The sequence below is a fragment of the Coenobita brevimanus genome, chromosome 65 (genome assembly GCF_032717465.1).
Source record: "Coenobita brevimanus isolate Jiangsu-jjx chromosome 65, ASM3271746v2, whole genome shotgun sequence".
Classification (NCBI taxonomy): Eukaryota; Metazoa; Arthropoda; class Malacostraca; order Decapoda; family Coenobitidae; genus Coenobita; species Coenobita brevimanus.
Genome location: NC_137018.1, coordinates 39,687,778 through 39,709,202, shown reverse-complemented (window position 1 = coordinate 39,709,202; position 21,425 = coordinate 39,687,778). Strand labels below are relative to the sequence as shown.

The window sequence follows — 21,425 nt, the reverse complement described above, 5'->3', positions numbered from 1 at the left end:
GAATGAGTGAATAAAGTGTCATGTAAAGTGTATATATGGTGTATATAGTACTATACTTATGTGTAAATATTGTTCTGTAATGTTCACTTTGTATTATTATGTATTAAGTATAGTGCCGTAGTTATACAATACAAAAATTTCTGGCGAGTACAGTGTGGTGTTTTATGGTGTACAGGTGTACTGTGTGGTGACAGCATCTAACCTCTTCACAATTCCCCCTCTGCCTCCCTCCTCTTCCTACAGTGACTACAGCATCACTTCCTGGCACGGTCAGTGTACTGTAACAGTACTACATTATAATGTATTTATATGTACAACTTCATAGAGGATGGTATTTACATGTATAACTACATAAACCATTGAACTCTCCATGTGACACTTCACAGAGTAAGTTTAGGTTGTGGCTGCGCACGCAAGACTGAATGACTCCACGGATATAGCGACCTAGGTTCGGCAATCCCTCGGATAATAACGACCATCGGATATAGCGAATTATCAGATATAGCAACCCACCCCTCCCCCCCAATTAGCTCGTTATATCGAGAGTTTACTGTATTATGAAATCACTTATGCTAATTTATATATACATAAGTTACTTATGAAATAACTTAAACTAATTTATACATACATTAAAATAACACTCAAAGGTGTCTTTTCGCAAATAACACAGGTCTCTAATACTTAGAAGTGGAGGAGGGTGTGATATTCCTCAAAGCATGGGATTAGGCACAACCCCACATCATACTCCATACACTGGTACCTGGTGTCCTTCTGCTGGGTCCATAGCTGTGCTGACACAGACATGGCACCTGTGTTGGGGACTCTTTTGTGTCTTGTGCTGTGATAAGTTCAGGGAAGTGGAGTTCGGTGAGGTGCAGGGGGTTTTCACTGCCATGTGGATGTTGGCGAGGCCCACGATCACATTCATGGGTGCCAATCAGCTCCCTACACAGCTCTCTGATGAACCCCTCGAAGGTCTCACTGGTTCCCGTGGTACTGGGGTGGAGGAGATGGGCATTCAGTGTCGTTATATCCAGAAGATAGAAGAAAAGTTTCTTGTACAACTTCATTGTGGACCTGGCACTGTCCACACTTGAAATCATGGCGTCAGGCTGGTCCACTTGCCGCACACTGATACATGTGTTAAAATCAATTACCAGCTCCGACTTCCAAATGTGAACCCATTTCTCACTGCAGTAGTCCACGGTCTTGGTGAGGTGCATCAGGGGGCAGTGAACCATCGATAACAGGTTCACTTTTCGGTTGTGGTGCCAGTGGTGGCATGGATATCGTTCGCCTGATAAAATACCACCTCCTCCCTTTGCAGCTTCCGGCCCACCCATACCATGTGCTGCCAGGCTTTCTTTACTGCCCCACAGATACTTGTCTCCTGCTGGTGCAAGTATCAGGCGAGAACTGGGCCAGCGTACCAGTTGCCCAGGTACAGGGCATATCCATGATGAAGGTGCTTCTCAACATCGTCTTCACCACGGTCCCCGACAGTCCGACTGTTCAATCTTCCAAAATGTCCATCTGTGCACCTGTGTACAGGACTATGTCCTGCACATACCCGGTCTTGCCATCACACATGACAAAAATCTTGAACCCAAAGTGGTGTCTCTTGTTTGGGATATACTGCCTGAAGGCGATGTTTCCCCTCCAAAACAAGAGACTCTCATCCATGACCAGGTCTCTGTAGGGATAGAAAGAGGCAGTGAACCGCACACCCCAGGTGATCAAACACGAGCCGAATAATCTTCATCCTGTCAGTGTGGCAAATGTTGCTAGGGTGCTCACTGTCGAAAAAATGAAGGCGCCTTAGAATGTACTGGAACCTGTTCTGCCCCACGACTCTTCCAAAGAAGGGTATTGATATAAGGGGATCGACAGTCCAGTACGAAGGCAATTGATTTATCTTGATTAGTCCCATCAGGAAAACCAAGGCCAGGAAGAGGTACAACTCATCACTCGTTATGTCTGCATTGAAGAGTTGGCTGTGGGGTGTCTGTGGGGTTGTGACACAGAAGGCAGCGGCATAGGTATGGGAGAGGAGAACAATTCTCAATAACAGCTCCCTCGTAAAAAAAAATTCTTGAAGAAATCAATTCTCCTTGAGGTGGAAGTCAGCTCCGGCACAGTACAACCTCCAATATCATCGCCTGTGAAGGGATGAATGATGGGAATGAAACTGCTCCTATTTTCCTAATCCCATGTGACTGCATCTCCTCCTTTGGTTTCGCCCTTGTCACCAATGGGGCCACCTCTATCGTCGTCATCAGGATGGGGAAAAAATTCGGTACAGTAGTAGGCTGGGGAGGAGGTTGGGGAATAGAGCTTACCTCCTCACTTTCCCCACAACTCGCACTTTTCTTCCCCCTGCCTTTTCCCTTCCCCTTAACTTTACCTTATGCTCATTTGCTCACCATTTGAGGCTGTGGGAAGGAAGCGCGGGGCAGTTCAGGTGCGGTGGAGGTACTGGGTTGGGGAGAGGCAGCGCAGCGTGGAGCTGGAGGTGGCAGGAATCACTGCACACCACAAGAATAAAACAAAGCATTGCCCACCTTATACTTTTTACTATATAGTTCTTCCCCACTCCTCTGGGTTTTCTTGGGCAGTCCTACCCACAAAGGCAGCAGATGTTCACCTGAGGGGTCAGCCTCGTATTCCTTATCATTAGAGGAATCGTTCATGGAGCAAGAGCGGCTTTGTGAGGTGGGAAATGATAGTGGTGGTGGTGGTGCAGGCTGAGATACAGCCATGCAGACAGCTGTATACCTCGCCTTTCTTGGGGATGGTATCTCGTCCTCGCTGCTTGATTCCGACTCAGGTTGGACGTAGTCTCAATCAGCAACATCATCATCAATGGGAGAATTACTTTCTCCATTACAGGGAATGTTCAAGTGCTCGTCAATCTCATGTTGGGGAATACCACAATGCACCATAGTGCTCACTCACTCACAAAGTGGGACTGAGTTGGCAGAGCACCGCATGGAAGGAGAGACACAAAGATGACTCATAGCATGGGTATTAGGTTAAGAAGGGCACATGAGTATCCCAGGCAAATATCTTGTGCCATAACTGAATTTCTGATTTTGGCAAATATCTCAAATCGATGACATATATATATATATATATATATATATATATATATATATATATATATATATTTATATATATATATACATCCCTGGCATTTTGTGCACATGCAGGGCCCGACGTACATATACATCACTGGGACAGGGTGGGTTAAGAATGACAGACTGTATTCATACCCTGTACACCCACAAAGCTAAGATCAGTTCAACCAAAACTGTCTAGTATGAAACAGCCACTGAGATCAATATGAGAAAGGCTGCATACAAGGGGGACTAAAAGTAGCCAGGACCAGCATGATTTGGACATTATGTAAGAGAATGAAATCTCTGATGAAGTTGGCTAGAAGACATAAAGAAATCAAGGTGGCATCATGATGCAAAGAGAGTCCTAATGAATCCTCCTGGAAGGCATACAGTAGGAAACCTTTCAAAGCAGTACTAGACCATTTAAGGATCAATCAGGTGTAATGCAAACCTCAAACCTGGTGATGGCAACCCCCTAAATGAGTATTTTCCTTCGGTCTTTATGTTAGAGGATATTCATGACATGGCAAGACCACTACTGTTCCATGAGAGTGAAGATTCCATCATCTTCCGATGTACAACTGAGAATGTGACAAGAAGAAATGACAAGCTAAATATTAACAAGTTACCTGGTCCAGGTAAAATCTTTTCAAGTGTTCTTATAGAGGTGTATGACCAATTAGCTCATTTACTTAAAAAATCATCAACATGCTGCTGGAAATGGGAAGTGCCAGAAGACCGGAAGCTGGCAGATGTGACTCCCTTTAAGTGAGGGGATCAGGAATGTCCTGAGGGTTACCTTTCAATTAGCTTGACCTCTATTTTGGTAAAACTGTGAGATGTAAGGACTGTAAACAGGATGGTCGAACACCTGGAAAATAGCAACCTTATTATGAACCCAGCAAGGGTTCAGATGACATGAATCATGCCAAACCGATTTGCTTGAATTTTTCCACAAAATGTTGAGTGAGTAAAACAGATATAAAGTAGTGGACATCCTTTACACTGACTTTCTAAAGGCATCAACAAAGTACCTCATCTAAGACTGTCAAAAGTGTATGCACTCAGTAGTAATAGGGAGGTTACACTCCAGGTAAAAAAATGGGTAATGGATAGGTAACCGCAAGTAATGATCAATAGAATTTCTTCTAAATGGGCTTCTGTCACTTCTGATATTCCAAAAGGGTTAGTTCTTAGTCCACTCATGTTCATCATTTCTATCAATAACACTGATGTTGGCATTTAAAGGTCATCTCAAAGTTTGCAGACGACACAAAACTGGAGCAAATGTAAGCAGTCTTGATGAGACTGAAAAATTCCAAGAACACCTGTGAAGGCTAGGGAAAAAGTCTGAGACATAGCAACTGCCATTTAACTTGGAGAAATGCAAGGTGATGCACACTGGCCATGCAAATCCTGGGTCAGACAATTCACTTTTGGGGAGAACTCTGAGGATGGCTGACTTGTAAACAGGGCTTAAGTGTTCTGATCAGTAGTAAACTGAAGTTTTCCAAACAGTGCAACAAAGTAGAGGAAAAGGCACAGAAATTCTATCTATCTATTGCCAGACGCCTCAATCCCGTTTGGGGTGGCCACAAACAAATCGCCTCCAACTCGCCCTGTCCCCCGCCATTTCACTGCCCTGCTCCCAACTCACCCCCCTCTCTCATATACCTCTCCACCCCATCCCTCCATCTCATCCTCGGCCTCCCCCTCCCTCTTCCCCCCTCCACCTCACTCACATACACTCTCTTCGTCAGTCTCTCACCCTCCATCCTCTCCACATGGCCAAACCACCTCAGTGTGTTCCTCATAACGCTTCCTATCACATCCACATCCACACCACAACGCTCCTTTATATCCTCATTTGTCAGCCTGTCTCTCCATTGACTCCACAGGCTCCTCTTAAATAACTCATTTCCACTGCTCTCACTCTTGACTTGTGTCCTTCCAACAACGTCCAAACTTCACTTCCATACGTTAGAGTTGGTATCACAATACTGTCATGTAGTAACTTTTTCACTTCCATGCTTACTTCCCTGTTTCTTATCACTGCTTTCAAAGAACCAGCAACCTTTCTTCCCTGCTGTACCCTTTCAAGCACTTCACCCTCCAAACCTCCATCCTTACTCAGCACACTACCCAAGTACTTAAACGTACTCACATTTTCCAATTCCTCACCATCCAACCTCGCTGTACATTCACTGACTTCACCTCTCTCAAAGACCAGCACTTTACTCTTCCCTACATACACCTTTAGATTCCGTTTCTTACACACTCTCCAAAACTCATCCACCAAGCCTTGCAGCTCCCCTTCGTCTTCACTCAACAACACAGTATCATCTGCAAACAACAGTACAGGGAGTTTCCTAACACTATCCTCTCTAACCAGGGCCACTCCACCATCCACTACCCTACCTTGTACCTCTTTTACTACCCCATCCATGTACAGATTGAACAACCATGGAGACATGACACATGCTAGCATATATCCAGGAGCAGTTTTCTTATAAAAATAAAGATAGTTCTCACGTGCAATAACTCCTTACTATGATTGCTTCTGCAGTACACTGTGCAGTTCTGGTTGCCTACACTTAGGAAAGACACAGACTGACTTGAAAGAGTTCAAGCTAGAGCTACAAAACTTATTCCATCCATCAAGTGACTGAGTTATAAGGACTGGCCAAGGGCTCCAGGACTATTTTCATTAGAAACTCATGAGCTACAAGGTCAGCTCACTAAAGTGTTCAAACTACTGAACAGGTTTGACAATCATGACATAAGAGAGTTGCTTGGTCTCAACAAACTTAACACACAACCACAGCTGGAAGCTGTAACTGAAAAGATTTAACACCTGCATTTGTGAAAACTTTTTCATGTACAAGATCTGCTCCACCAGGAACAGATTCCCCATGGATATTGTCAATAGCATTACAGTACAGCAGTTAAAAGGAAACCTTGATAGGATCTTACTCACACTAGGATGACTGCAAACTGGATATGCATTCCCAAGCAAATACAAAGTATTTCCTCTCTATGGACCGCAAGATCATTGATATACAGTACAGTAATCCCTATACTATCCGGATGCCCACTTTCTGGACACCCCACTTGCTGGACATTGTGGGCCTGGACTTTCAGAACCCAAAAATGGCCAAAAAAAAGACAAAAATCCCCCCAAAATCCAATTTTTTTCCCACCCGTAATTTGAAATTGCCATGAAGCGCCGAACAGCTGTTTACACCACAGCCCCTTCACCCCTTCCTTCTTCCCCCCTCTCCCCTCCCCTGTCAGGGTTGCCATTTGGTATTTTTCATTACCAAATGTGGGCCAATTTGGTAATGAAAAATTCGTTTGGCAATGAATCAGAATAATGCATTACCAAATGGATTTTTCACATGTATGAGGATACACATGATGGAGACGGTGGATTGTCTGCTCTCTCTGATTAATCTGCTAACCTACATAGAGTGAAAATAATCAACATGCTGTTAATTATAAGGAGAGTCATTACATGTATTTCCACTTGTATATATCAGATGAGAGGAGGGAGGAAGAGCTCAGTAGGTCGGAAGTAGTGGAAGCGATGAAGAAGATTAAGCTGGGAAAGGCCCCAGGAATTGATGGAGTGTGTGGTGAAATGCTTAGGTATGGGGGTGAGATTGTTGTGGAGTGGATATGGAAGTTGTGTAGATTGGCTTGGGAAGAGGGAAGGGGTTCCAGAGGACTGGAAATCAGGTATGGTTGTTGCTCTGTACAAAGGAAAAGGGGAGAGAGAAGTATGTGGTAACCATAGGGGTATTTGCCTTCTTAGTGTGACTGGTAAAATATATGATAGAATACTCATTGATAGGGTTAGGCATATGACAGAGGAGCTAGTTGGAGAAGAACAAGGGGGATTTAGGAAGGGAAAAGGGTGTGTAGATCAGATATTTGTTCTAAGATGTGTAGTGGAGAAGTATCTAGAGAAGGGAAGGAAAGTGTATGCTGCCTTCATGGACTTGGAGAAAGCTTATGACAGAATAGATAGGCAAGGTATGTGAAAGGTATTAAGAATATATGGAGTGGAGGGGAAATTGTTGAGTGCTGTGAAGAGTATGTACGAGGGAGCTAGGGCTACGGTGCGAGTGGATGGTGAGCTGAGTGAGTTCTTTGATCTCAATGTGGGACTGAAACAGGGGTGTGTGATGTCTCCATGGCTGTTTAATATATATATGGATGGGGTTGTAAAGGAGGTGCAAGGTAGGGCAGTGGATGTGGGGGTGGCCCTAATAAATGAGGGTGAGATTTGGAAGATTCTGGTGTTGCTGTTTGCTGATGATACAGTATTGTTGAGTGAAGATGAATGGGAGTTGCAAGGTTTGGTGAATGAATTTGGGACAGTGTGTAGGAGGAGGAATCTGAAAGTTAATGTAAACAAAAGTAAAGTTATGGTGTTTGAGAGGAATGAAGTCACAGAGTGTGCAGTGAGGTTGGATGGTGTGGATATGCAGAATGTGAGTGCATTCAAGTACTTGGGTAGTGTGATGAGTAAGGATGGAACTTTGGGGGATGAAGTACGTGAAAGGGTACAGCAGGGAAGAAAGGTTGTTGGTACACTGAAAGCAGTGATGAGAAATAGGGAGGTGAGTATGGAAGTTAAGAAGTCACTGCATGATGGTATTGTGATCCCTACCCTGACGTATGGAAGCGAGGCGTGGACCTTGCAAGAGGGGAACAAGTCAAGAGTGAGAGCAGTGGAAATGAGTTACTTGAAAGGAGCATGTGGAGTGACGTGGAGGGACAGGTTGACGAATGAAGAAGTGAAGGAACGTTGTGGGGTAGATGTGGATGTGGTTGAAAAGATTAGGAGAAATACACTGAGGTGGTTTGGACATGTGGAGAGAATGGAGAATGAAAGACTGACTAAGAGGGTGTATGTAGGTGAGGTGGAGGGAGGGAGAGGGAGGGGTAGACCGAGGATGAGGTGGAGGGATGGAGTTGAGAGGTATATGAGGGAGGGGGGGGGTGAGTTGGGGGGAGGGTAGTCAAATGGTGGGTGACAGAGCGACTTGGAGGCGTTTTGTCTGCGGCCACCCTTTGTGGGATTAGGGCGTCGGGCTACAGATAGATAGATAGATATATCATTAGTGAAGAATAAATGCTAGCTTCAAGAATTTGGTAATAAAAAATTAAATTTGGCAATAAAAATTGAGGAGTTTGGTAATGTGGCTGTTGCGATCTGGCAACTCTGTTTCCTCGTCACCAACAATCACTGCCTAACTTCGATCGCGAGTAGATGCTTACCGAAGTGGATGCCACACGTGCTCGTTTTTTGTGAATAAACAATGAATAAACTGCAATATCTTGCCACTAGACCACATGGGAATTTACAGTGTTGTGCAGTGTTAAGAAATTAGAATTTAGAGTGCAAAGGATTAACTGTGGAGTGCAAACTGGCGGTTGAAACTGGTGTGGTGCAATTTACAATGCGCAGTGTTAAACAATTATAACTCACAGTGCAAAGAATTACTGTAAGTGCAACACAACACTGGATTACTGTAAGTGCTTCAAGAGCATTTTCACCACTGCCAAAGCTTTAGAGAAGGCGGCCATAGACGTGCTGTAAGTACCCTGGCTGAGGTAGTCACTTCTAATTCCTCATTCTTTGGTTCCTTTTCATTTACTTCATGCTTTATGTCCATTATTGGTGTGAATAAGGTCTTAAATAGGTTTAAATAGGTGCTATGCATGTCTGGTAGGGAGTTATTTAGGTGGCTTTCAAAGTCAGGCTGGGTTAAGGTCCTTAAGTACCAGTCCAGCAGGCAGGGGCCCATTTTCCGGACATGCCTTTGGCTCTATTACATCGGATAGTGAAGGGATTACTGTATTAATTTTGCCCTTTATCACCTTGTAACTCTCTCTCTCTCTCTCTTTCAACTGACAGTACCAACTCAGGGAGAAATTATATCATTTGTATCATATTGTTTATAAAGTCTCCATGTGCTTGTAGGAATGAGGGCTGTGAAAGGAAAAGAGACTGAAGGATGAGGCCTGGAGGTGACAGCAGTTATTTAAAGCAAATATGTCATCATAGGATTGACATGCGGTTAGGTGAGAACAAATAAACTTGGGAATAATAAAAATACCGTATTTTATATTTTAGCTTTGATTCTAGAAACCATACTGCAGTCCACTGCCATATATTCCTTGCCAGTTGGAACCCTGGGCCCAAACTGTTTTCTATGTAAAGTAGGTGGTGCCAAGTATCTCCATCACCAGTTAAGCACAAACAGCTACTGAATGGTCTTTACTGAAATATCACATGCTAGGGCTATCTCATTCAGGATTGGTGTGATTGTGTAGTCCACGAGTGTATTTTCTGATTATGTCATTAGGCTATATGGAAGACACAGTAAGACAGTTTTGCCCTAACTGATAATTCAGATCCTTAAACTTTTCCCTATACCAGCCAGGAATCAATCTTGCATCAATACTGCATTACATAAAACAGCCCAATTTTCAACTTCATGACCACCACCACTTCTCCTCTTTTATGAGTTTATAAACAAAATTTGCAACAGGGTTTATACAAACAGGTAAAAAAATGCATGCATCCATCCATCCATCATCCAATCCTGTGTTGCCCCATGAACAGCATAGAAGCCCAGGGCTAGGCAAGTTGGTCCTGACATTTAAGATGAGAGTGACCAGCCTCACTCATCCTTGAGTGGCATTACATGAGCAATAAACCCCAACCATCCCTTGGATATAAACCTGCACGGGCTCAATCCAACTGGAGCACCTTACTTACCACCAGATGCCACTATTTGGTTATATGGTTACCACCCAGAATAGTAAATGGTTTCCTGGTGTACAGGAAATAATTTGGCTTGCCACTCAGTATAGGGTCACCCGTAGACAGAAGGAAGAAGAAAGAATGAAGGAAAGAACGACAGAGGTAACTGTCAATATTTTGATTTCAGAAAATATCATCTATGGTATGGATGGAGTAATAAAAGAGGTACAAGGTAGGGTAGTGGATGTTGGAGTGGCTCTGGTGAGAGGATAGAGTTTGGAAACCCCCTGTACTGTTGTTTGCAGATGATACTGTGTTGTTGAGTGAAGATGAAGGAGAGCTGCAAGGCTTGGAGGATGAGTTTTGGAGAGTGTGTAAGAAACGGAATATAAAGGTGAATGTAGGGAAGAGTAAAGTGCTGGTCTTTGAGAGAGGTGAAGTCAGTGAATGTACAGTGAGATTGGATGGTGAGGAATTGGAAAATATGAGTACATTTAAGTACTTGGGTAGTGTGATGAGTAAGGATGGAGGTTTGGAGGGTGAACTGCTTGAAAGGGTACGGCATGGAAGAAAGGTTGCTGGTTCCTTGAAAGCAGTGATAAGAAGCAGGGAAGTGAGCATGGAAGTGAAAAAGTTATTACATGACAGTATTGTGATACCAACTCTAACGTATGGAAGTGAAGCTTGGACGTTGTTGGAAGGACACAAGTCAAGAGTGAGAGCAGAGGAAATGAGTTATTTAAGAGGAGCCTGTGGAGTCACATGGAGAGACAGGCTGACAAATGAGGATATAAAGGAGCATTGTGGTGTGGCTGTGGATGTGATAGGAAGCATTAGAAGGAATACACTGAGGTGGTTTGGCCATGTGGAGGATGGAGGGTGAAAGACTGATGAAGAGAGTGTATGTGAGTGAGGTGGAGGAGGGAAGAGGGAGGGGGAGGCCGAGGATGAGATGGAGGGATGGGGTGGAGAGGTATATGAGAGAGGGGGGTGTGAGTTGGGAGTGGGGCAGTGAAATGGTGGGGGGCAGGGTGACGTGGAGGCGATTTGTTTGTGGCCACCCCGAACGGGATTGAGGCGTCTGGCAATAGATAGATAGATAGATAGGTATCAAGAAAAACAATAGAATTTCTTTACCTATATAGTAACTCCTACCATACTCTATCATTATTCCATTAACCCCTTAACCGCGAAGCGTCACTTTTGTGACGCTCGGGAGCAAGGGATCATACCACGGGGCGTCACTTTTGTGATTCTGTGTTATTTTGAATTTGCCCAGGCTTTCAAGTGGTGACTTGTATCATCTATCAGTTCTACCAGTGTCCAGCTATACTCAGTTCTGCTAATGTCATCTGCACTCCCATCCACTGTTGACAATTTAGCCTTTTTTCCCCCTGTCCTTGACTCCCCTCCTTACCTCCCCTCCATTACCCTCTCCTCCCACCTGCCGAGTTGCGCTGTGCTACACAGATCCTGGATGGATTTTTCCACTCATTTTATCCATTGAAATGTGCCCTATGCCCTATTCTTATACATAATAATATATAAAAGAAAAAGAAAAGGTAACTGATACTGCCATATGTCTGGAATGGGATAATTATCACCTGGAAACACCCCACGTGCACTTGTTCGCTAATTTTCCCGTTTATTTACCCTTGAAATATGCCGTATGACCTATTCTCGTAACAAAAATATATATAAGAAAGGAAGGGAGAAGCCTAAGTGATATTTACATTCACCTGGTACTGCCTAATTTAATATGTATTGTCTAGATTTCCTGCCAATCATTTCATAGCATATAAATCAGCAGCTGTCACCACGCTGACACTGTCAACCCTTCCCTGCCCCTAGGCCACACTTCCCACTTCATGTGAAACCACGTCTGATTCGCGCCTGTCCTTATCCCACAGCAAAGGGCCCTATAACTTCTACCCCTACTAAACCTCATGTGGGAAGGGGTGAAGGGCTCAGTGACTCCGCTGTGGAACATGAACTGGCTAATTTATCAATGAAAATGATGGACAATGACTACGATCTTTCTGGTGACTCTAAAACAGTGCAAGTGGAAATGTAAATAATGTGTAAATAGCAAGTGAAAGCAATAAATGTAAATATAACTGAACAATGGAAAATAGTTTTATAAGTTACTGCAAGTGACACTGCAAAACAAAGTGTAAATAAAATAGAAATGCAAATAATGTAAATAAAATAGAGAATGTAAATAGAAGTGTAAATAGTTAGTAATATAAGAATACGAGTATAAATACTTGGAGTAATGAAAGTGAAAGTGAAAGCTTTGCTATAGCGTGTATAAATACTTGGAGTAATGAAAGTGAAAGTGAAAACTTCGCTCTCTACGCTAGTTTACTGAACGAGAAAGTGAATGCCTGGAGTGAAAATAAACTACTAGTACTGAAAGAAACTTATGGATAAACATTGTATATACTGTATAAATAAGTGTAATAAAGTACTAGGAATATAAAGTGTGAGTGTGTTTATGAACAATAAATGACAGCTCTGACTCAGAATATCATCGGGGAACAGGCGTGGGTGGAAGGCTCGTATGCGCTCGTAATTTACGTTGCTTTCACAGTGTTTTTTTTTTTTTTTAATATGGATTCCAAACTACTTGAATTTACAGAATAGTGTTTGTAGTTATAATATCAAGCAGTGGTAACCATATTACGGGGTATCGGGAAGTGTAAAGTGGAGACTTCGTCACCCAACTTCAGAAGTCTCCACGAGTCCTACGGTAGTCGACGAAGGCTCAACAAACATCCCAGGAGAAAGCTGAAGGTATGTGCCATAAGCTTATGTAATTATAATATTCTAGGACTAATAACTCAGATTTTTGGCAAATATTTTTAAAAAGTCAGTCGGAGTGTGATTATCCTCGCAGGACGCGCACGGCACGCTCCCGACATCCCCGCAGTTAAGGGATTATATATGAAACCTACAGCTCCATATTTACTAACTATGTGATCATGTTCCACAGTTACTGTAAAGGATAAGTGAGTGCTAGCTCAACAGATTTCAAAGCATTTCCCAATTTCTTACTCAAATTTACAACTAATGAGTCTGCTAACAAAGCCACTTTCTATTTATAAACATGCATATAAGATATCAGTTCATTTTGTTTCATTTATAAAGGCTCCAGCATGTTTCAATGCATCAGCCTTGGTCCCCTAATGGCAGTTCTCCACACTGCTCATTCTCTGGCAGCCTCCCTATGCAATCACTTATCCCTGAGGTCACACTTTATGACCTCATCCTAAGTCTTTTTTGGTCTGCCTCTCACAACCCTACCCTTGACGTTCACATATCTCACCTTAAGCACCCAAATGTCATCTCCCTTCCCTTCAGCATTTATTCATTTATTTATTTTTTTATGCAAGGCAGAAGGAATCAAAGGCAAGGGGCCTGCAAATTGCTCCCTGTAAGAAGAAAAACAAAAACAAGATAACAGATAGCCAAATTCTAGATCCATTCATTCTGAGATGCCTGGACACACTGCATTTGAAAAACTGGAGATCGTAGGCAGTAGGAAAAACAGAAAAATGGAAACAGTTCCAAACCATCTCAATTTAACACCATCCATTCTTTCAAGTCCCATCTTTCCTTTCAACACTTGAACTGCAATCCTAGCCCTCCCCTAGGTGTCGCATTCAATTACACATTATACATTCATCTAATCATTGTCATTTCTGTACATTTAAGCCTATGACTAAACATTTCTTTTACTGACCAGGTCTCACTACCTTACAGCATTACAGTCCTAACACACGGCTGCATGCAAGCATCCCTAAGCAGGGAAGGAGAGCCCTCTCAGGATCAGAGGAGGCAACAGCTCCCACAACTTTCTCCAACCACTCCTTACCCTAGCCACAGAGCTAGGTCCTGCCCCACCTCCAGCACATAACATGTCCCCAAAATAACAAAATTCCTCCACACACTCAAGAAACTCTCCAGCAATATCAATCCTTTTGCACCTCTCAATCTTTACATGCTTTTCTCCACACACCACACAAATGAAATCAGCATTATTTCGCAGCCTACCTCTAATACCACTACATCTCTTACGTACACACTTATCACAAACACTGCACAAGACGGAGTTACTTCCCACACCCTTATGGCAAACTGCACATGGTCACACTCCCTCTGGTTTGACGGTTTTGTTATCAGCCACAGATATCATCACTTCTGCTTTATCCATGTCAATTGTACTCTAAAACCTTTGTGCCCAGTTCCATCTCTCCACTTCCTAACTCTTCCCTTTGCCTCATTTTCATTCTCTCCAATCAACACCAAGTCATCGACATACAACATATCCCATGGGAGTCCCACTCTGAAATCACATGAGAGAGCTTCAAGCACCATGCCAAACAATATGGGGCTCAAGATTTACCTCTAATGCATGCAAACATTCAGGGAAAACTCACCACTCAAATCTCCATTCACTTTCACCTGGGTGTAAGCACCCACATACATACTCATAACCACTCTAACAAACCACCCCTTGATCCAAGCTTTCTCACTGCCCACTTCACCACCTCCCTGGGGACTCGGTCAGAGTCCTTTTCCAAATAGCCTAAACAAAAAACAATGTATTTGGGTATACTGACCATCAGGAATTGGTAGTGCCTCAGCTGTTTGATGTAGCCGTTCTAGTAGGTCTTTTTGCAGCAGTGTCTGGGTCCCTCCTGAATCCTCACAGGTGCATGGAGGTAACACATTAGTACTTGCTGTGCTTCCCTGCGTGATGTTGGTGTTCCCTGGAGTATTAACGGTGGTTCCTGGTGTAGCAAAGGTGGTCCCTGAGGTGCTTACATTTCCTGGGGTGCTTGTATGTGGACACTGGTTGCTCTGTGTGGCATCAAGGGAACCAGGGGTGCTGGCAGGGGTACTAATAGTTGACACAGGGACACATAACACTGGACTCTGTGGTCTACTGTATCTAGAGAATGGTGAGGCCTCTCTCGGGGAACCCTTGGGAGTACCCTGAGGTGTTTGGCTACTGGGAACTGATTCTAAAGAGGACACATCACAGGAGATTCGTGGTAGCAAGGTAAAACTTAACTTTTCTCTCTGTGCCACATGCTCTGGCCTGAGGTACTGTCCAGGCACTAAGCCAAGTCCCGTGGCTAGGAGATTGGGATCAATGCCTTCAGTATTGTTCATGGTAGTACCTTCCTTTAGACCATTTATCAAGTATGGGTTCAATCCAGCACTTAGCACTGATGAATACACATCACCGTTTGTGTTTCCATTTGCCTTTGACTCTGTTACTCCATTTTGGTTTTCACCATTTTTTATTTCCTCATTCTTTACTTCCTCAATTTTCCTTTCTGTTCGTCTGGGAATTTCAGGCACTTCACAATCATCCTCTTCCTCTTCCACTTCTTCCTTCACTTCCTCCTTTTTTATCTGACCATTTAAGGGCTTTATATCGACCACACTCTTTTCCTTTGTATCCTCCACTTCCTCCTCCTCCTCCTGTTTCTCAGTTTTCACATCCATTACTTCTTCTTTTATTTCCTCCTTCACTTCTTCTTTTACCTCTTGTTTCATCTCCTCCTTCATCCTCTGCCGCTGTTCTCTGGCTTCCTTTAGCTTTGCCCTGACATCCTCATATGAGTGACCCTCCTTCGGGGCAGAGGGTGGGTGAACGAGAGGGAAGTGGTCTCGGCCAGTGTAGTCACACGACGACAGGCCCTCCAGGTATGGCCCCCCAGCATGAGGCAGCACCCACATGGTCCGCTGGGAATATATACAGATGTCAGACAAAATCAGGGGGGAAAAAAGAAAGTAACAGTCAATCCCATTTTACCTCCTTCAAAGTGAATTAGGTATATTTAAGGGGAACATCTGACTGTGACCCAAATTTTTAAATTTTCAGGTACTTCTTAATACCTTTTACATTAGCAATAAAGGTTCATATGTACATCATCATAACCCACTAAATGAACTAAGTAAACAATACCCTTAATAAAATCCTTATTTTTAATGCAAGTAGTAAAAATCATTGGCTCCGTAAGTTATTTGGCCTTTATACTGATGTCATTTAGGGCATAAATCCCACTTGAACATGACAAAGTGTGGTAATTTCCTTTTTTGGCAATACAGGTACTCTTGGACTGATTTTTTTATATATTTTATACTATTTTCTCACCAACATAAGTACATACAAAGTACATTTATGCATATAAGACAAAAACCTTTCTCTTATGTCAGACTAGACAGATTTCTCTATCGTAGTTTTTGTTTCACTAAAATCTGCTAAAAAATTACTGGGCTGATGCAATGTGATTGTTTAAAATCTGGGGGAGGGGGGAGAGAGAGAGAGTTGATAAAAAAAAAAAAAAAAAAAAAAAAAAAAAAAAAGACTGAGCTGATGCAATGTTACTGTTTATAATCTGTACAAAAATAACTAAGCTGATGCAACATGATTGTTTAAAAAATATATTTTGAAAAAATGCAAATGAAAATTTTCCTTTTTCTTATTGTGAAAGCAATATATCTGCAAAAGATTTAATCTATAGTACAGTATTAATACCTGTTTGGGGGTGGAATCCCTAAAATTTTTCACATTTTTTTATTTCTAACTAACTGCTATCAGATCAGGGAGCATGCTTGGTGGTGGTGGGGATGGTGGTGGTGCTGTCAAGGTCACCACTTTTTCTTCTTCCTGCCCTTCTCCCTGTCTCCTTCTCTATACAGATAACATCTTCCTTGCCTCAGTATCGTGCCTTGACATTTTTTGTGAGGGTGGGGGTGGGGATGGACATTATTCTGAGTTGCAAAACTATATGGTAATATATATATATATATATATATATTATTCAATCAGAAGGAACCAAAGGTCAGAAACCTGCAAGACTTTTCCCTCCAAGAAAAAATAAAAGCAAAATAACAGAGCCATATTCAAGCTCTGTTCATATCAAGATCACTGGACGCACTGCATTTAAAAGAATGGAGGTCAGAGGCAGTAAGACATACACACAGAGGATGAAATTTTCTGAGGTGATCTGTTGCATACATGAAGGAGTGGGTGCAATGGTGAGGGTAAATGGGAGCAAGTAAGTACAGACCTCCTTTCCAGCTCAGTGCACTCAGCTCACTGATGAGCTAGGATCATAGCACACCTGCCACCCTTTACATAAATAAAATTCACAGCTTAATTGTATGCTCACTGGAAGAGGGGAAAGTGCCAAAAGAATGGAAGAGGGCAAATGTGGTACCAATTTACAAGGGAGGAAACAGGGAAGAACCCCTGAATTATAGACCAGTGTCTCTAACCAGCATGGTCGCAAAATAGTGTGAGAGAATCCTGAAAGACAGATGGATAAAATATCTGGAAGAGATGAATATTTTGGCTGAATGTCAGTTTGGATTCAGAAGTGGAAGGTCATGTGTTTCAAACTTGTTGAGCTTTTACTCAAGAGCGATTGATGTGGTACAGGAGAGAGATGGTTGGGTTGATTGTGTGTACTTAGACTTAGAGAAGGCCTTTGACAAGGTACCTCATAAGAGACTAATGTGGAAACTAGAATATATAGGAGGACTAAAGGGGAAACTTCTGGAATGGATGAGAGACTTTTTGAGAGACAGACAAATGAGGACAGTAATAAAGGAAAAGATGTCTGGATGGAGGGAAGTAACAAGTGGAGTCCCTCAAGGCTCAGTGTTGGTGCCAGTAATGTTCCTGATTTACGTAAATGATATGGTAGATGGAGTGAACAGTTATGCGAGTCTGTTTGCTGATGATGTAAAGATCTTGAGGAAGATAGAGGTTGAGGAGGATTGTAAAATACTGCAGGAGGATTTGGATAGGATACACAATTGGAGCCGGATGTGGGAAATGAAATTTAATGTAAAGAAATGTAAAATATTGGAAATGGGTAAAAGTAGCAGGAGACCATCACTGAATTATTTTTTGGGTAATGAATTAATCACAAAAAGGAGAGAAGAGAAAGATTTGGGAGTGCTGGTCCAAGATAGTTTGTCACCAGAAAAGCATATTACAGTAACAAGATAGTTGGAGAGACTTATAAGCTCTTGACTAACATAAGAGTAGCATTTCATTATATGGATGAGGAAATGATGAAAAAATTGATAGCGGCCATGATCCGCCCCAGGTTAGAATATGCAGCGGTAGTGTGGTCCCCACACAAAAAGAAAGATATAAACAAGATTGAGAGAATACAAAGAACAGCAACCAAGATGGTCCCCAGTCTGACAGACCTGTCATACAGAGAGAGGCTGGAAAAACTGGATTTGCCTTCGTTAGAGGAAAGGAGAAAGAGGGGAGACATGATTGCGGTGTTCAGGACCATGGTGGGAGTAGATAAAATTGACAAAGAAGATCTGTTTGTATGGGATAAGAGAGCAACAAGAGGACATGGAATGAAATTGAAAAAGTCAAGCTGCTTGAAGGATATCAAGAAATATAGCTTTCCTTACAGAAGTATAGACTTATGGAATAGTCTGGACAAAGAGATCGTCCAGTCTAAAAACTTAAACGAGTTTAAAGTTAAATTCGACTTATTGAGAAACAGCGACGGAAACCCACGAGCATAGTACATTCCGTGTATATCACAATTAGGTATATTCTTAAATATTTGGAACGACTTAGACAAAGAGGTGGTGCATGAGAAAAACATTCATGTGTGTAAAGGTAGACTTGATAAATGTGGATATGGAAACAGGACAACACGAGCATTGTTCAATTCCTGTATACTACAAATAGGTAAATACATATGCAAGGAAGATGCCATTTACCAAAATGTACTTTCAGTTCTATGTTAGTGTTTTTTTTTATTTTTTTAACTTACATGTTACATTACAGGTACTGCCATGTTTACCCAAGGGTCATATGGTGGTGAGAAGCAGTACCAAAGACTCATATGCCCGTAGTCTTGAAACTGAGGGCAGGGGTTACCCTTCCCACACCCCACTTGAAGTGGAAGCTCACGCCTTCAACGTAAGTGGTAAACTTAAAAGTGTGAGAATGCACCCCTTTGTGTGGGTAGGCATGGCAAACAATTGGTCAATTGGCAGCCCTGATTGATTTTAAAATTCAAAATCTTAAAATTAAAAAAGAAAAATGAGTTTCCAAGATTCACATTCACTATGATCTCATATTAGCAATTCTTACCTCTTTTATTATTAAATACTGGCATTTGTTGTTAAATACTGTACTCTGTATAAGAGTGAGCATACAGGCTCTGGAGAACCTGTACCATAGGAAAAATTATGTCAGACATAGCTTCAAAGGGGTTCATGTGTTCTGTAATAACCTTACGAATATGCCTTGGCTGGTCATACCAATTTTGACTATATTTATGCCCCAAATGTTTGTCTTTGCCATTTTTCCCACTCAAAAACCCAAAATCCCACCAGTCTCCCTACGGTTGCAAAATTCCTGGAAATTTTGTGCTCAGAAACTTTCCTTGGAAATTTTGGGAATTTATGGAAATTTATGGTAAGAAATAGGAATAATCATGACCTTTCCGAACTGTGCAATATGTATTCAATTATTTATGGAAATTTAAATCAACTAAATACAGTACATTATTTACATACTTTGTACTTGTTAGTAGCTTAACCTAAGGATAATGATGGTATTTCTTAGCAGATTCCATATATAACTTGTGTTTACACGTACAAAATCGTAATTGTTCAGACAAGATTGATATCACAAAAAATAATATATGATGCTTCTGTCAGAAGAGGATTGGGGAATTGGGTTTACATTATATTGCTTTAACTGAAACATCTTGATATTACTGAGCAGACACTTTGAAAATAATTATTTTAGTATGTGAATACTAACATACAGCATAAACCATCTCATTTTCATATTAATGATCTCTTATCTGTCACCCACAATCCCATCCATTCATATGCAGATGACTCAACACTACATTGTTCATTCATTCTCAGACACCCGTTTACAAAGTTTAATATCTCTACCTCTCAACTCAGTACAGCCATCTCCATAAATCAAGACCTATCCACGATCAGTGAATGGGGACAAAACAACCTTGTCTTTTTTAATGCTAGTAATACTAAATATATACAATTTACTATTAGACAGATATTGCCAGATTCATATATTACCTTCAGTGCTACTAATATTCCCATCTCCAAAAGTATTGAAATTCTTGGCATCTCACTTAACAATGCCCTCAGCTGGACCCCTCATGTTAGACCACTTTAGGTAAAACCGCCTCAAAGAAACTTGGATTATTGTACAGAGTCCATAACTTCTTCGCTGATGAGCAGTTAGCTATAATTTATAAATGTCATGTGAGCTCTCAGCTTGAATATTGCTCACCCTTGTGGAATGGATGTGGAGAGGTTGCATTAAAACAACTAGACAAAATTCAGAACAAAGCTGTTAGAATTATTAACAACCCTGCTATTACAAATAAACTAACTCCCCTGCAAGTAAGAAGGAATGTTGCCTCCCTTGCATTATTTTACAGATATTTTTTTGGCAAATGCTCAGACTAAGTTGCGTCCATGGTGCCACCTCTCCATGCCTTCCCTCGTGCTACTCAGGCATCTGGTAACGCTCAAGACTGGAATGTCACTCAGCCATATTGCAGAACTTCTGCCTATCAGAATTCTTTCATTCCCTGAACTGCATCTCTCTGGAACTCACTTCCCCAGAGTTGTTTCCCTCCAAATTTCAACCCATAGCTGTTCATGTCTAACTGTTAGATATTTTAAGAACAGAGGACACCAGTAACCTGGTGTATGGATTATTATTTTTTTTTCATTTGTTTTTCCTGCCTCCGTTCTGTTATTAAAAAAAAAAAATGTAACTATACAGGTACAGTACAGAATTTAAGCCATATTGTTGGCTACTGATAGAGTTACGAGTTTTTAATAACAAAACCCTCAGCTAATTTCTTACATTATGGCTTAACTAAAAACAGCTTCAACAAACCAAAATATGCAGAAATTATCTGTCATTTGAGAAAAACTTGAGAACATACATTAACAAAAATTTTTTTTCAATGCTCCTCTTACTACCCTGTAAAATATACCAGATTCTCGGTTTGTCGGCCAAGGTGAAGAGTGAAGTCTACCCATTACAGATAAAATCTCAATTTCAAATCAAACTGAATGCAAATTGCATCATCCTTTAGTAAAATTATTTTTCTTAAGAAAGCTGTATTATTCAAACTGCTTTCAATGAAACTGTCAATCTATTAATAAAATGCAAAGATAATACTGGTAGTAGAGTACAGTAGTAGTAAAGTATGGTAATAGCAAGTATACCAGAATGAACCCATAGGTTAATGGATTAGAAAAATTTCAAACTAAAATTGAATACTCTTGAAACATTGTAAGATTAAAAGAAAAAAAGTATGCTGATTGAATAGACAAATTTGAGATCCTACAACATATGCAATAATTTTAGTAGCCTTTAATCTTGTATCTATATCACCGTTCAAAATTCTGAGCTGTTATCACAGTTGATGTTTATTTTTCATTTTCCGGCTAAAACATTTAGT

General features: G+C 41.5%; 1 protein-coding gene across 2 annotated transcripts in view; it reads right to left on the bottom strand.

Moving 5' to 3' along the window:
• tou (bromodomain adjacent to zinc finger domain 2B toutatis) overlaps positions 1–21,425 on the bottom strand; it is an 860,023-nt gene that overhangs the window by 104,897 nt on the left and 733,701 nt on the right. For both annotated transcript variants that reach the window (XM_080276402.1, XM_080276403.1), the window contains one exon: positions 14,523–15,657. In XM_080276402.1, the coding sequence (XP_080132528.1) occupies positions 14,523–15,657 (1,135 nt within the window). The remainder of the gene's footprint in view (positions 1–14,522; positions 15,658–21,425) is intronic.